General features: G+C 39.5%; 1 protein-coding gene across 3 annotated transcripts in view; it reads left to right on the forward strand.

Annotated features, from left to right (window-relative positions):
* The window catches only part of tcf4 (transcription factor 4), a 174,281-nt gene that overhangs the window by 61,039 nt on the left and 96,532 nt on the right, over positions 1 to 16,710 (forward strand). For 2 of the 3 annotated variants that reach the window (XM_013908918.1, XM_013908919.1), the window contains exons 4-5: positions 8,166 to 8,295; positions 10,037 to 10,086. In XM_013908918.1, coding sequence (XP_013764372.1) covers positions 8,166 to 8,295; positions 10,037 to 10,086 — 180 coding nt within the window. Of the gene's footprint in view, positions 1 to 6,297; positions 6,380 to 8,165; positions 8,296 to 10,036; positions 10,087 to 16,710 lie in introns of those variants that run through there. The other variant, XM_005725513.2, reaches the window with a different exon arrangement.

Consider the following 16,710-nt stretch of genomic DNA (forward strand, 5'->3'; position numbering starts at 1 on the left):
ACACACAGACTCTGGTGGATTTATTTTACTGGCTATTTCTCTGTGTGTTTGTGTTGTCATGGCAGTCCTGCAATTTGATTGGCTCTGTCGGCTTCTTAGATGCTTTGTTCTGTTGAAACTTGAAATAACTTTCTACACAAACATACAGTCTTATGTTTCATCATATGACACAGAGCAGCTTTTCTTTTCTTTAACTTCCTGCTTCCTTAACATTTCAGTTTTTGAATATTTAGCCACAGAGATTTGGGTGTTTATGGTGTGGTGTGCAGCAAAGAGCCATGAACTTCAGCACTGAGGGTCTCCATGAGCTCCATGTTTGTTTCATCGAACACGTTTCTGGCACAGGGATGGTGGTGTGTCAGAACAGGGCTGCCCACCTGTAGTCGAGGGTAATTTGATATGATAACGTATGCTGTTGTCACATCTGAGTGTATCCTCCAACCTCCTCCACTTTATTCTGTTTTAGCCATGCTGTATTCTTTTTGTCACTCCTAATACGTCTTATTTTCCTTACAGTCCCTTCTTTAGTGCGCTCTTTGAATTGTGTGGCCTGAGCCTGAGGCTGGAAAAACATTTGCTTATGCTTTTGTGCATTCTGATTCACTGCCACGGCTCACTGGGACTCTGAATGGAACCGAACAATCCCAGTTCCACCTGTGATTTTCCTACTATGACGTGTCAAAAGCATTTTTTCACACATGCAATGCCGCCCAGAATTTTTGCTCCTAGTTGCAGGCTGCATGTGAGATCACATATGTCGATAAGCTCTGAATGTTCTTTAACCTGCCAGTTCCTGAGACTGTGTGATGTCCGACTGTGTCCAAACCTGATTCTCCTGACGTCCTCCAGAGCACGACTGAAAGCAATTAATACATCATAAAGGCTCCTCCATAAAAAAATGGTTGAAGCTCACTTGCTGTCTTTGAAAGCACCACACATTTTTGTTAGGCCTGTCCACTATGCCAGTGTGGTATTCAAACATGACCTACCTCAAATAAAAGACTAAAACTGTGCACGTCTGTCGCATATCATCACACCATTACCTCTGTGTTCAGCCACATTAAGGATATCATTTAAAGAAAAGGCTTGAAATGGGAAACTAGAATGAGGAAAAACACTTCTTCCACAACCAGCAGCCACTTCACTGTGCAGCTCTTTGAAGAGAGATGTAGAAGCTGCAGGATACACCAACACTCCCTCTCAGCTGTCAGCCTGAAGCAGTCAACCACTGACATAAAGAACAAAAATTACATTTATACTTTTTGTCCTTTTAAAAAGCCCTTTCTTTTTATCACATCCAGCAGATGGCATGAAACAATTCATCGCATAAAAAATTAACACGTCATTGAAGAAGCTCACTGATAATGTTGTTTTAAGCTCTCAAAAAAGAAGAAAATCATGCAGAAATGATTCTAAGTCAGTTTCTTTTGTTTTTTCTTCTTTCTGTCAATCAAATATTAATTTCTTTCTTTTAAAGATCACTGCACTTATAGCCACAGTATCTGCTATATATATGTGTGTCTGTGTGTATATAATGCAAAACATGTACCTTCAAGGTCATGTCCATGGCTGGGCAGTCTAGACCTTAAGAGAGCCCAGGATCATGCTTTGGCAATGAGGTGATAAGTTTAGTAATACTTACTTTAAATACACATCTGTAGATCAATAGAAAATGAAATATGATAAGGACTAATCTTTAGTTCAGCAGTGACTGTGAGCTTTGTGTGACTTCAAGAGTGGCTCACTCTATTATGGTGCTAGAGTGTCTTCCATGGTGCCATGGTAAAATTGCTCACCATGATAACAGCAACAACCTCATGCAACCAAATTAAACAACAAAGCTCTTCTGATATCCCACACAAGTCACATCTATACATTTTCTCATCAATTACTGTAAAAGAAGAAGGACAGTATGGTGGAGTGGTGGTTAGCACCATCACCTCACAGGCCTGGTCTGCATTGATATATCCTTTCACACTCCAGAGACATGCACATTAGGTTTATTGGTGACTAAATTAGGTATGAATGTGAGTGTGAATGGTTGGTTGTCCTGTCTGCGGTGCTTCCCACCTCATGCCTCATGACACTTGCTTCTGCTAAGATGCAATACTGCACTACATGCAGAAGAGGATGGATGGATAGAAAAAAGGAATTAAGGAGGTGGTAAAAGCCATTCCAGGACAACTCGTGATTAACACATCCACTTTGGTATTTGTTGGGTGAATCTCTGTGTACGTGCGTGCACGTGACCGTGCAGAATCTGTAAGAAAAGTACAAGATTGATGGCACCAGACTCTTTCTAGATTATGTTTGTAGTTTGAGTTCTATTGATGAATCACATCTTAACAAGCTTTGGTTGCATTCTAATGAACAGCTTGTGTGGAGAGCAAAAGCAGGAAGACATCTGGTGAAATGCAATCTCAAAACCATTGCACATCATCTGAAGACAATTTTGCTTTTTACATTTATCTGCATTCATAAATTATGACCTGTGAGTGGGAAAGCAAGAGTTGACCTGAAGATGAAATGGCTATATTGGAAGTTGACAGATTAATGGATGGGGTTCCCTGATTGGGGACTCTTTAAGAAAGATTACTTGTTTATGTCACTGGATGTGGAAAAAAAACATCCACAATAGCTTCTGCTAATCATCTAGGAATTCACAGCAAAAGCAGACAAAAAAAGGTCCTAGTGCAGCATTTAAACAACACAATCAAATGGAAAATGTTATTCATGACCAGCGATGTCAATAAATGGTTCAGCTGTTATCCGCGCTGATACTGATGCTGTGCTTTTTCTTGGGAGCACAGCATCAAATGCTATGCTACTTTTCCCCTGTGTGGGTTAATCTGTCCCAGTTGATGCCACCGTAAACTTTAAAGTTTGATTTATTGATTAATAAACGCTAGTAGTAAATCAAAAGTAATATAAACTATATAATGTCACAATAGATTTAATTAATATGCAGCGTATGCTGTTCAAAGTCCACATAAGATCAATCAAAAATTCCCATAAGACAATAAAATTCCAAACGTTGTCCTACTTCGGCACACGTGCTGCTTCCAATACAGAATATTGAGCTTTTTGATGGGCACTATTTCTTTATTATTTAAGTTGTTTAATGGCGCCAACTGTGAGCTGCTGGTGGTTCTACTGTCTTACGTGAGCGTCCGGTTTTATTCCACTTGTCTCTGCTGGTTTTACAGTCTGTGGTAGCAGCCTCCAGGCCCCTCTCCCTCAGGAGTGTGTGTGTGTGTGTGTGTGTGTGTGTGTGTGTGTGTGTGTGTGTGTCTTTGTATATACACATGTGTGTGTCAGCTGGAGCGAAGCTGGCGTACAGGTGCGCCGCTGCCTCGCCAGCACTTCCTGGTAATTAATGACTTCTTCCTGCCTCTCTCCCTCTCTCGTTCTTTCTCTGTGTCTGTCTCTCATGGCTGCGATGGTGGAAATTGATGACATGTGAGCGTTTGCTTTTTCAGTCACACGAGGACAGAGTGGTCGAGTGGGAGAGGGAGCGATTTAGGGGAGAGAGACAGAAAACACTCGTATTTATAAGGAACGTCGAGCTTGTTGAAGCCAGTCAGCCATCCATCATGCCAGCTACTTTGTTCCGTTCTTTTTTTATGCCTCTCCCTTACTCTTCACCGTCTTTTATTCATCTTTTTCCTATCATGTCCTCTCTTTCCATTTCCTATTTGCCACTCGCTTTCCTCTTCTGCATTTCTCTCTGTTTCCGTCCGTGTCCATGCATCTTCCTCTCCCTTTCTCCCTCTCTCTCTGGTAATCTATCTTAGTTAATATCGTCTCTGCGAGCAGCTGGGTACCGGAGCCCAGTCAGCTCTGTGAGAAACAGAGCTCTGCGTGTGTGTGTGTGTCTGTGTGTGTCTGTGTTGTAGACACACATACACGCATAGAGAAAGATAATGACAGAGAGAAAACATGATAATGTAGAAAGTAAAACAGGAGCAGGAGAATGAGCGAGGAGGAGTGAACCTGACGATTATATCAGGAGAGTACAGCTGGAATGATAACACTATGAAGATAAATCCCTGTAGGTCTACTCAGAGAAGGGAGCTGTGGGTAACTGTAGGTCACAGAGGAGCCGATGCAAGCGCCCCACAAATGTCAAGTAAGCTGATTGGCCCAACAAATCGCTTACCGCTGTGTCTATTGGCAGATTGTAATTTTGCAAAATTTGTGTGTTCTTCAGGTTTCAAAGAAGGAAACAAACTGAGAGTTGCAGTTTTTAGCTCGAGAAATAACACCATTGATATGAAGTTAAATTCTTTCCCAGAAGATCGCGCTTTATGGTTCTGATAATGTTTGTCTTTTCCTTTTAGAAGTAAATACCTGCAGTAAATACCTCCAGATCTGGGATCTAACTGTCAGCATCCAGTAGCACTAAATCATATGAAAATGTTAAATATTATACCTGCCTACCTTACAATTTGGCACATCATGCTGCTTTATGTAATTTTGCATTCATCTGGTGTCAAAAATGCCAGAAAAAAGTTTCGGGCTGGCTAAATTTACCTGGACTTCATAAGAAAAGATGCTTTTTTTAAATAAAAAAATAATTTCAGAAGAAATTAAACATTCAGTTGATTATTAAAGTCTATTAATGTTGGAATATTCTTCATCTCATATAAAATTGTATAGCTAACATTTCACTTGTAATATGGTATTAACTGGAAAGCCTCAGTTTGAGTACATTGAGTCTTCTAGATAGGCCGAAAAGGAAACGGCTTACAACGAGTTGTTTACAGGCTCTGACCAACGACTACCCGGCTCGAGAAGCTCGAGATGCGTCATGTTCATTCATTTGAAATTAGACCTAATTATCTTGTATGTTGAGTTTGGTTTACCACAGGTTTCAGGACCAGTTATAGATAACAACGAGCTGTAGTCTGCTTAATTTTGTAACTTTTACTTTATTCTGTTTATGCGAATCCTGTTAAAAAAAGTTTCAAAAACATGTTTTAGCACTGTAAGGAGCTCTTGGTTGAATTAAAAACGTGACCTAAACAATCCAACGTGTATTTATGTGGCACATTTTAAGACAACCAGCACTGACCAAATGGCTGCAGTTCATAATGAAGGGCAGACAACATCAAAAATATGTGCAAATATACACGACGTGAAACACAATATAAACTTGTTCGATCATTATCTATTACAGTAAATCCAAGACGGTCTAGGTTTGTAAAAAGAAAAGGACAGGCTCTCTGTTTTCTGTTGTGTTTTCTTTTTTCTTTTTGTGATGCTTCACCCCCACTGAGAGGTCAAAGGTCACAATATCTATTCTTTTTCTCATGCTCCCACAGTAGCCACTTCACACGCTACACCTTCGTATCTGCTGGAGTAATAAGAGCGGATAGCATGTAAGATAAATGTTTAAGAGTCGCAGACGGCGAGACAAACGCACATTTGCTCTCTTCTCCAGCTTGTCTAGTTGCCGGGGTGACCAACCAGCCTGGCTCGATGTTTGAGGACGGGGAGAAAAAGAAAGAAAAGAAAAGAAAGAAAAGCGACCACAATCAATGAGACCCCTTTTTGTTTTAGTGGGAACCTCCTTTTACCCCCTGACGACACACACACACACACACACAGAAACACACAGGATGACTGAAATGGTGTGTGACTGTGTGCCTTTGTGTCTGACTCCCTCTGCCTCTCTCTGTGTGTGACTGACTTTATTTAAGACAAGGGCCCTTTTGTTTTAAGCCGGAGAATGGCTCCAAGACCGAGGCTGGCCCTGTAATTGGCCTACTTAGGCCCTGCTTAGCATGAGAAAAGCCTTCCTTGGCCCGGCAGTGCCAAGCTAACTCTTGTTTTCAGCCGACTCGCTGATCAGAATTCAGAATAGGGCCGAAACACCCCCCCCCCCACAACCCTGAACACACTCCTCCACCCTCTGCTTTAAATACACTGCACACTAATTACTTAACGAGAAAGATGGGGGGGGGGGGGGGGGGGGTGGTCTTCTACACTTTAACGGAGTGGCGGTGGAGTCCATTTAAAGGAGGAGGGGGGTGGGGAGGCCGGCTCTTTTTTCACCTCTTTCCTCCTCACTTACTTTTTGTCCCACTTTCAAAAAAGAAAAAGAAAGAAAAATGACCCTCTCTTCCATTCTCCTCTCTGTCCTTTATTCTCGAGTTCTCTCCTCTCAGAATCAGCCCAGATGCCACTTGTTGCTGCCGAAATCATTGAACTTAATTAGCGGGACAATGTGTGCGCGGTTTGCTAAGTTTGAGCCGTAAACAGAGTCGCAGCTCTAGAGAGAGGAGAGGAGAAGATAAGTTAGAGAGCGAGGAGAAGTTAGACTGAGCCGTGAGGTGAACATCTCCACGCTGGGCAGCATGGGGTCGTTCTCATGGAGGTAAATACCATCACTAACCAGGGTTTCATTTGTCATTATCAGCTCGGTTTGAGGTGTCTCAGGTAGGCTGTGTCTACAGGAAGCGTCTTGATAACCGGGTGGTCATTTATGTGTCTGTATGAAGCTGAACTTTTATAGCGTTAGTTATGTGCTGTGTAGAAAGCTATGCTTGAAGATTTACTTGTTAGTGGAGGTATTATTAAAATTTTGGCTATTTTATGTATTTTTTAAATGTTAACCTTAAAATTTGAGTTTCATTTTTCTTTTTTCCTTTTCATTTTCACTTTAAATTATTGTATCATAATACTGGCATTCATTAACTTCCATATATTTAGAGTAAACCATGCATACTACTACTTTCTTACTTCTTAATTTGCTTTCTACTAAATATTATAACATTTCCTTTTTTGGTGGTGACACACACATTCAAAATCATTGTATTGCAGAAGCGATATGGAATAGAAGGTAATGATCATATAGAGGTCAGGAATCTCTATCAATAGTTGCATTTCATGTACATCTTCTGCATTTGATTTTGGCATAAATAGAATTTAATTAAGTCAGAAAACTGAATCATTTTAATTTCCATAAACGTTTTTCATTTATTAGAGCTAGCATTCCAACATATTAGCCTTCATGGCTTTGATCCTTAGCCCTTTCCATACTTGAGGTGAATTCCCTGTACTGGAACTCAATTCAGTTTTAAGCGACAATGACACGACTGCTGCATTTTAAGTGAATGCAACATTGCTGCACTGCAGTTGTGCACTGAAGGTTGTTATTACCATCACATTTGTGGAGTTTTCTGGCCTGTCTTGTGTTTTTGCAATTTGTGGGTCTTATCTATAGAGTGCTAATTTTGACATTGCTATTATCCAGTAGCAGGTAGAGTTTAACTGGCCAGTGTATTGTGACTTTATTCTGTGATGTTTCAGGTATTTCTGTAAACAGTGTTTTAGCTTCACTGAACATTTTAGATACAGTGTGTTAAACATGTTGATGATTCGATTCATTACATTTACAGACATCTAACATCCATTGTTATGTTCTTCAGGACTCCAGACAACATTTCAGTTCTGTTCTTTTAGCATTTCCATTATTTTAAAAATACTTTTTTTTTTAAAAATAAATAATTCAAAAAATGCACTGAATTGTCTACATTAATACCTTTGAAACAATTTCTTTCCCCTTTCCAACTAATTACTTTTCAAACTATTCCAATATTACAGAGAATAACGATACTACAGTAAATTCTCAACAGTCTAACATGAACTTCACTGTCTGGTGTAAAGTGATCAAAACCTTTTGTTTCAAGCGGTGTTCATGTTTCAGTGGTCAGTACTGCAAGTGACACTTAACTCTTTGATCCGCTGACACTTCTGATACCTTCCAGGTTCTGTTTTCTTGTTCCTCTACACTACAAAAAAATAAAAACATTCAGTTGTTACTATATTTTTTCTAATATTTTTGTCAAGACAATGAAGTTGAGATGTTTAGAACAGTTCAAACAGCCTGAACTTCGCTTAAATCCCTCTGATTTTGTATTATTTGGATCTAAAAATGAACACCGAGATACATCAAATAAATCTGTTTGTGAAGATGTGTAGCTGCATATTTTTTGTCAGGCAGTATTTGAATTTGTGACTAGCTGTGTCTCGCCATTGGAGCCTTGATAACCATCATTTTCGTCTCTATTCACGGGTCCACATGATCACATGATTCCACTCAATGATGAGTTTGATTAACTCTCTCTCTCTTTCTCTGTGTCTTGATGTCTCTCGACCAGTCCATACTGGGTGGTGGTGAGTTGGGCTTGGGGAGTCCCGGTGCGGCGTCACCCACTAAGCCTGCCGGTCAGTACTACCAGCACTACAGCTCCAACCCGCGGAGGAGAACGCTGCACATGGACACCATGGGTGAGAAGCCGCACACAAAGACACACAATATATTTGCTATAGACACTCACATTGTCCCAGTAGCTCCTTTCTCCATCGCAACAATTAAAAGAGGAGCTAAAGAGCACGAACAAGGAAACTACTAGACATGTTAACTTACAAATAAATAATAAATGAATAAATGAAGATAATACATCTAATCCTGCAGTTATTTTTATAGCCACACAAATATGTCTTTATTATCACATAGATTGTAGATTAGGTGGATCTAATAAACTAGCAAATGACAAGTACACACTCATTGGAAATCTCCATCTGCCCTGTCGGTACATAAAGTGGCTCCACGTGGGTCCCGCAGTGTGCAGGTAGTGTTACCGCTCAGGTACCTGCTTGTAGAAGCTGAAGCAGTTTAAAAGTCACCATAAGTGGCAGAGAAGAGCTTTAGTTGACGTTTGTTCTTATTTGATTTCAGCGGCCACCTGTCAGCCAATTAGAAACCAGAACTGTTGATGGTTTTATTGATGACCAATCAATATTTCATATATGAGATTAAAAAGAAATTAAGGTTTCCAAATTTACAAACAGAAACGTTTCTTTCTTTTCGGTTTTACCGTGTCCTACAAAAGTCAGCTGGGTAGCTGGAAATGTTTTGCATTGATTTAATGAGTCATCATTTAGGTGTGTTGTTAGGTTGAGGTTGTGTTACATTGTGTTGGGATAACCATCTGTCCAAAGAGGCTAAAAATAAGTATGACTAAGGTTTTTTTGTGCTGTTGTCATTTTTAATAAACAACTTGTGGCAATTTGTGGCTCCCACAAGAAATAAAACGCCTTTTTAAAAAACTTGCATCATCAGCTTGCATTTTGCTGGTAGCAAAAACCTGATGTGCAACTCCACTGTGTTCCTGAAACACTGGATGCTATTGATGTTACCTTTTAGTCATTTGTTAATTGTTTCGAATCGTTTTTCTTGCTCTGAAATTCTCTTAAAACCATAAACATACAACTTTCTGAAATGTAACAATAAAATCAACCGTGACTATTAATTTTGAGATTTTCTCCTATAGGCTTTGAACTAAAGCTTAGACTAAAACAGCAACAAGAAAGCAGGATGTCAATAATCGCCTGCCTTCATTTGCGTTGACACTAGTGAACTATTTTAACCTGGACACTCTAGAAGACTGACAAATATGTGACTGTCCTGTCTTTTCTGTGTGTGTGTGCATTTTCAAAGAGGTGTTTAGGAGAGGAAAATTCTGGGAAGCCTTTTGAAAAGCAGGACAATAGCGGCTGTGGAGGTAGCCTTGGTAGCGTTAGCCTTGAGAAGACACAAACACACACACACGCACATGCACACGAGTCTCGAGGCCAATTTCTAAGGATGACGCTCTTTCATTTTTCCATCAAAGTCTCACCTTCCAAGTTAATAGACTGCTTCGTTGCTCCCCTTGAGAGAAACCCTGAAAATTAATATAAACATGTCAAAAGCCGCACACCCTGTTTTTATAAAACCAAAGGGGAAATAATTGACCCTGTCTCTTTTCGTATCCAGTCGTTGTGTTTCGTGCATCTTATTGTGTCGTACTTGTTTGCAGTGAAAGCCTCCTTTGTAAATATATCGGCCTCGCTCGTTCCTCTCCAGCTCATCGATTAAATTCAAACGACCCAGGAAAAAGAAAAAGCGTCTTTTAAAAGACCAATAAAAGCCACTTTGCCTGGTAAACCCTCATCTATTGTTTTATTGTTTTTTCCCCTCTTTTAGACATTCACACAAAAAAAGTGCGGAAGGTCCCTCCTGGCTTGCCGTCCTCGGTAAGTGATAACATGCTCTTTTTTTTGTGATATTTCAGATATTATTTCTGAGCTGTTGTCTCTGCTCGAGTGCCATGAAGAGGCTGCTCATTCTGTTGTAATCCGCGAGCTGGTTTTGTGTCAGTAAAGGGTAAAGCAAGCGTTGCGTGTCTTTGTGAATCTGTGTACATGTGGATGATTATGATGCTGTTTGGAGCTGAGCTGGACACAAACAGCTGTTGGCTTTTTTGTTGTCACGTTGGGTTTTTTTGTTTCTATTCATAAATAGTTATTTTTAGCGATTTAATGTCTGGTTTTTAGAAAACTTACAAGATAAAAAACATGAGATGATGCCCGAAAGGTGTTTTTTTTTTTTTCATGACTATGAACACATAAAAACTGTATATGTAAGGAATCTGTTTTATTCTTTAATTTGAATTGATTTGCTCAGTTGTATTCGTGACATTGTGGACTGAAACTCAGCAGTTGGTTTAAATGGATGGAGTTTTTCAGCAGGTATAAAAGGACAGAAAACCTAAAAGAAACTCAAAACTTGTTGAAAACGAAAAACTAGCGCATCAGCTGGCTTTGGAAATCTGTGGAAATGAAGATGCTGTCAGAGCCGAGCTGGACACAAACAGCTGTCGGCTTTTTGTCGTACATGTGGTGTTTTTTGTTTTGTTTTTGTCTTTTTACAAATCAAAAGAAGAAGAGTTTCAATTCAGACAAATAATCCTATAAAGGAAGCAAAGACTCTGTTCTCCTGCATTAGGAAATGGAAGCTGAACGCAGATTTTAGCAAACAAACGAGCTGTTTTTGTAGACTTAACTTTGTACTGGTTTCCCCAAAATATTCATTAGTTAGTTAGACGAAGAACGAGCAGGAGCACTCGTCCATCAGCTGAGAAAAAAAATCAACCTTCAATCAGTTTGATGGTGGATGATGAGTTTAGTGCACCAAAGTTTCAAGGATTTGCTGTTTTTTGAATGTTTGAGCTGTTTGCACTGCCAGAGATATCTGAGAGCCTGTGAATAGTTATTGTTCTTTGGCTAAAGCAGACTAAATGCACACTGGGGAAACAGTAAATATGATCAAACTTACAGAGAAAAAAGATCCTCTTTTGGTGATTATTGGTTCCTCCAAAGCTGAATCGACCCCGGCTGCTGTTCTGAGGCCTGACGCAGGGATGCTGTTTGACTCAGGAACAAAGCAGCTGTTTCCCTTTGTGTTCCTGGAGTCTTCCTCACCTTAAGAATAAGAGCTTCTATTATTTAGTTTGTGTTTTCTTTGTTCTTTGTTCACCTTTTTTGCACTCTTGTGTATTTTTGTCTTCAGTCTTACTTCAGTCATTTTCTTTTTCTTTGTCTTATAAATTCAGCATTTCAAACTGACATGTTATAGCTCTTTCACGGATCTGGAGCTCATTAGATTTATTTCTATCTCTTACTATGAGGTGTTATACATGTCGAGAGGTTTTTTTTTCTCGACGGTGACCTCATTAATGGCCAGTTAACGACGGCTGAATGTACGGCATGTCAGACGCTTCTTTGGCTCGGCGGGAGTCCGCCTTTCTGTGGCCTTGGCCTGCTTTGTCCCCGCTTCCTGCCTCTCTCCTCCGCCTCTCTGTGTCTACATCAGCTTGCACCAGCCGGTAGAGGGAGGAAGGAAGAGGAAGGGAAAAAGGAGGGGAAAAAAGGAAAAGCGGGCAGGAAGAAGTGTGCAGTCTGTTTAACAGGTTAACCCTGATCATCTTGGGTGCATGTGAATAAAAACGTGACGGCAAACAGTTGCCACTGCCGAGCAGGAATTTACCATCCAGTTACATCCCAAAATATTACAAAAACTTTTTTTGTAATATTCAGTTACTTTTGCATTTCTTCAACTCCACAACAGGATTTTTTTTCTTTTTCATCTTGATATCACTGTAACATTTATGGTGTAAAACATTGTTACAGTGGGAGCCATTGTTCTTCTATACCAGAACTAAAGACAGTAAACCCTGCAACAGTGAAAACTTTAAACCACTCCATCTGTTTCAACTTAGACCTTGTTTGTTTAGTGCTTCTTCTTCTTCTTTTTCTCCTTCTTCTTCTTTCATCTTCTTCTTCTTCTAAAAAAGTTGCCTGGAGGGTTTGTTGGAAAGCGTTTATGTGTATAGTTTGCGTACACAGATTGGGGACTGAGTCCTGCATGCCACTCTTGAGTGAAAGATGTTGATTTGAAGTGAATGCTCACTGTGTCTTCCTAATCTTAAACAAGTGCTATAGATATTGCGGTAAAGACAATGAAGAACATTGGCATCAGCCATCGTCTCCTTTCATATCTTGATAGAGCTTTACCACAAGACTAGACAAAACAAGGATAGGACAAACCTCACATCAAGACCGACAGATTTTGAGTATACATCGTCTGACTGATGACACATCCCTGCAAATCCCTGTAAATGTGATTGTTTGCACCAGTTGCACAATCTCTGACACTTTAGGATTTTTAGGAATTCTGCTGGTGCACTATTTGAAAATTGTGGTATTGAAAGGCAGCTTTCATTTATAAAATATTTTCAAAATACAAGCACTGTGTGAATATGTACCCTGTGGAAATCTGAAAATGCAAAAACAAAACGTCTGATGAGTTAAAACTGGAGTTTCTGATTGTAAATGATCTGGAAAATTCTCGCCACACCACAGTTCTGCACCAAAACATGGAGTGCAGCTTGTGCTGTTTATACGCAGTGAGATTTGCTCTGAAATGGTCAAACTATGGGACAGCAAAATCTTGATTAATCATAGAGCACTTTAATTAAGCTCATTTAAACTTCCTGTTTATTTACCAAATATTACTTTGGTAGTAAAACTTAATGCTGTTGATCAGTGGTGTCAGTCACACAGGCAACTAGATCTAAAGACTAAAGATTAAAATTTCTACCCATACCAACTTTACTGTAGGCTGTACTTGAAAGATCGGCGTAGCCATCACCCGATTGTTGGTGAAGTCCCACCATGAAACCTCAGACTGAGGGACTTTTGCTGTTGCCATGTTACCTTTTTAAAATGAGATGCCATGAAAATGGGGCACATCTCACTGTGAATCCCAGAGACACCACCTTGATATATCATCATTTTCCAAAATAGTTTCCAAAATAGGCTTCATGTTGTATTTAGCATCCCTTTAAGTGACAAATTTGGCCTATAAAGTTGTCAGGAAAGAGTTTTTCTACATACACACAGACTGTATGCAGGTTTTAGCCAGCAGGTTGGTATTGATTTCACTTTGATGCTACGTTCATCTTTAATGTCGTGATGGAACGGGTTTGCACGTTCAGTCATCACAACTGAATCAGTAATAATTGACTCCTAACTCATAATTGACTTAGACGTAGTTCATGTGTTTACCTTAGCATTTGTGACACTGTGTTCCTCTCAAGGCATGTTTGCTGGTGCAGATCAGTAGCTTAAATGTAAACAGGACAGGGTTGGCTTGTTGGGATCATTTCTGACACTTTTTCCACAATTTCATGTCATGTAAACCTTTCAGTCTCAGCTCAGCTTCATTTGTACCACACAGCATCTTGAGTTTTCTGTTTTGTACTTGTAGCGGATTGTCTATTGGCCAGCTTGCTCAGGAGTTTTGGTCTCTAACCTTCCCATGACTTGTGCGCTGGATAAAAACCTCACACTCATGTCTGACTGAGTTGTTCAGCTGTAAAAGTCTAGTGTCAACAGGCAGGTGATCCAGGTTTTGGATCTCTCTGCACTTACTTCGCCTTCATGTCTGAGCTGTCTCCTCTCTCCGTTGTGTTTCTGTTGCCACCTCTGTGATGTGACTAATCCTGCCTTCTCCCCCCGTTCACATGTAGAAAAAATGAACAAGGAGAGGACCTAGTGCCTGTGAAATGGAGAGGTTGGTTCCCCTGCTGGAAAATAAATTCCAAGGCACTTTCCACCAGCTTTTTGGCACGAGCATTGGCTATGAGCAGGAAGTGAATCGAGAGCTTTGTAGGGCTTAAATGCATTCGGTTTGTATTTTAGGTGTCTTTGAATTGCACAAGGCCCAGGTTCTGTCGTGCCATGAGTCAGCTTCAGCACCCGGCCTCGTCTGAAGCTCTGGCTTTTATTCTGAAAAAGCATTGCTGACAGGTGTTCATTTTCATAATCGCTTCTGTTTGGGTTTGAGATGTACTTTAGACATTTTAGAGAGGGAGGGAAGAGATTTAAACTTTGTATTTCTGAGAAAAACACTAAAACACACACTTTAACACAATGTTAAAGTGTGTGTTTTAGTGTTTTAGTGACACTGAAAACATCGACATCGTCTGATCTTTGCGTTGTGTACCCAGCTATCGTGGCCTAAACAGAATTAGAGTGCTAACAAAGAGGAACAGCTAGTGGCTAATACCGCATGACTTTTTATTGAGCGCATTCATCAAAATGTTAATAAGTATGAGATAAAAAATAAAATAAAAACAGGTCTCAGCTGCAGATAACAGCTAACTGTTATATACGGGTATTTCATTATAATAACCCCCCCCCCCAAAGAAAATATAAAACTTACACAGCTTTTATATAAATTGTGTATCCCTGCAACATAGATGCTCTCCTCTAGTCTATGTATCTATGTTCATGTTGAGGCTGAGTATATACCAAAACACTTCGGACCTTTTTTTAAAAAGATAAATGCTGTCCACGTGTGTAGTGTCACTCATATGAGCAATGACGGCATCCCTGAATTACCATAACACGGTAATACCCCGTACTGCCAGAATAAACAGCTGGCTTGCATGCAGTTGTGATTTTTCTTAAGTAAATAAAGCAATATGTGTTGAGCCCCCTTTTTTTCTTTTCTTTTCTTTTTTGCACGAATCCAGGAGGGGATGCAGATCTGTTTTTTCTTACCAGACTGTTTCTTGTTTCTTACAAAACATTCCATATGAAATTGATAGTTGGTGCCTTGCTGTAGGGATTGAACCTATAAAGCCTGTCAGCTGCTTATTTTTAACCTCGGATCAGCCCTACAAAGAATTTTCCTGCAAGTTTTCCCATTTGATTTTTAGAGCTGAGCATTTGGGTGTCTGTTCAGAAATCCTTCCTGCTCCTCTTTTTTTTCCCTGTCTTTTTTTCCCCGAATGGTCCGGCCTCCAACACTGCTGCCAACAGCAACGGCAAGGAGGCTGAGGCGTCTTTTCATTCCTGCCTCCAGCAGCCAAGCGAGCTGCCTGCCGCCTTCTTTTTAATGCAGTAAATTGAACTCTGAAATGATTTGATAAGGATTTCTTTTTTGTCAATCGAGTTCTTGCTTTTTGTTTTTCCTTTTCAAATAATTTGGGTCACTTTTCAGTCATCTACAGCAACTGTATGTGTTGATTCTGCAGGATGCTCTTGTGTAAGTTAAACATCAGTTAAACTTATTGAAATCCTTCAGTTTAAAGGAGCAAACGCTTAAATGTTAAAGGATAAAATCCTGAATTTGAATTTCTTTCTTCTAATTCATTGATTATGTCCATAAATTAATAACTATAAATGATTCTATATTTACGACTTAATGTAAGGTGTGAAATTGTTATGTTTGTTTAGTGGTTGGCTGTCATATTTAGGGGTTAAAACCCTTTACTTTCTGATCTGTATCTTCACCAGAAGCCTTAAAATATTTACTGTAGGGTAGATGTAAAAGCATTTTTGACAGCAGAGACACTGAGCCAAACATAATTGTATAATTTAGCAAACATTACTGATGCTGGTGAATATTTTTGTGTACAATTAGTGTAGATTATACAGTATGACTGACTAAATGTTACTGGTTAAAATATAAAAGGTGTATGTATCACATACATGTTTTAACATATACTAAAATTTTTATGTTTTAATTCTTTTTTAAATTTATTTCTTGTAGTTACTATGTATGTTTTTAACACAACATTTAAAAAAATTGTAAGGTCAAAGGTCAGCTTATTATTATCAATGTAAAATGCATCTTCCTTTAATAAACACTGTGGGAGTGTGATTGGTGATTTTTTTATACTATTGTTATTGTTATTATATATTATATTTATACATGTGTACTGAACAACCACAGTGAAAAAACATCACAAGGACTCTCCGAGGAGCTGCACCAGCGTCTGACAGAAAAAACAATAGCTTGTGGATTTTATAGAAATATTTTTATAAAGGAGAAGAATGAATATACATACATACAATGTTCTGGTTGTCTAAATGATGACGCCCTGTGTCACAAACCGTAGACATGAAATAACAAACACATGCGCACACAAACACACACGCACGCACACGCTTTTTGCCCAGCCTGCACCTGCTCTGACTACAAACACGACTTCACAGAGGAATGCCTGTAATGTTAGTGTGTGTGCATGTGTGTGTGAGAGGGAGAAACACAGGGTGTGTGTGTGTGTGTGTCTAATTCTATGGAGACACAGAAAGGCCAAAAACAAAAGTTCTCTTTGTGAGCAAAATGGCTTTGAGTAAACAGCGTGGAAACATTTCTCCATCCAAACATCCCGAGTCTCGTGTTGACAGATTCGCTCCCTATAGTTACCTAAAAGAAGAGGCCATTTTTCTTTGTTTGGTTGATTGTTTTGTTTGTTTGTTTTTCAGATTTGTCTTAAAATAAAATGGGATAATATATGTACATTG

Source organism: Pundamilia nyererei, unplaced genomic scaffold (assembly GCF_000239375.1).
Source record: "Pundamilia nyererei isolate P.nyererei 1_Seehausen unplaced genomic scaffold, PunNye1.0 scaffold00016, whole genome shotgun sequence".
Taxonomy (NCBI): Eukaryota; Metazoa; Chordata; class Actinopteri; order Cichliformes; family Cichlidae; genus Pundamilia; species Pundamilia nyererei.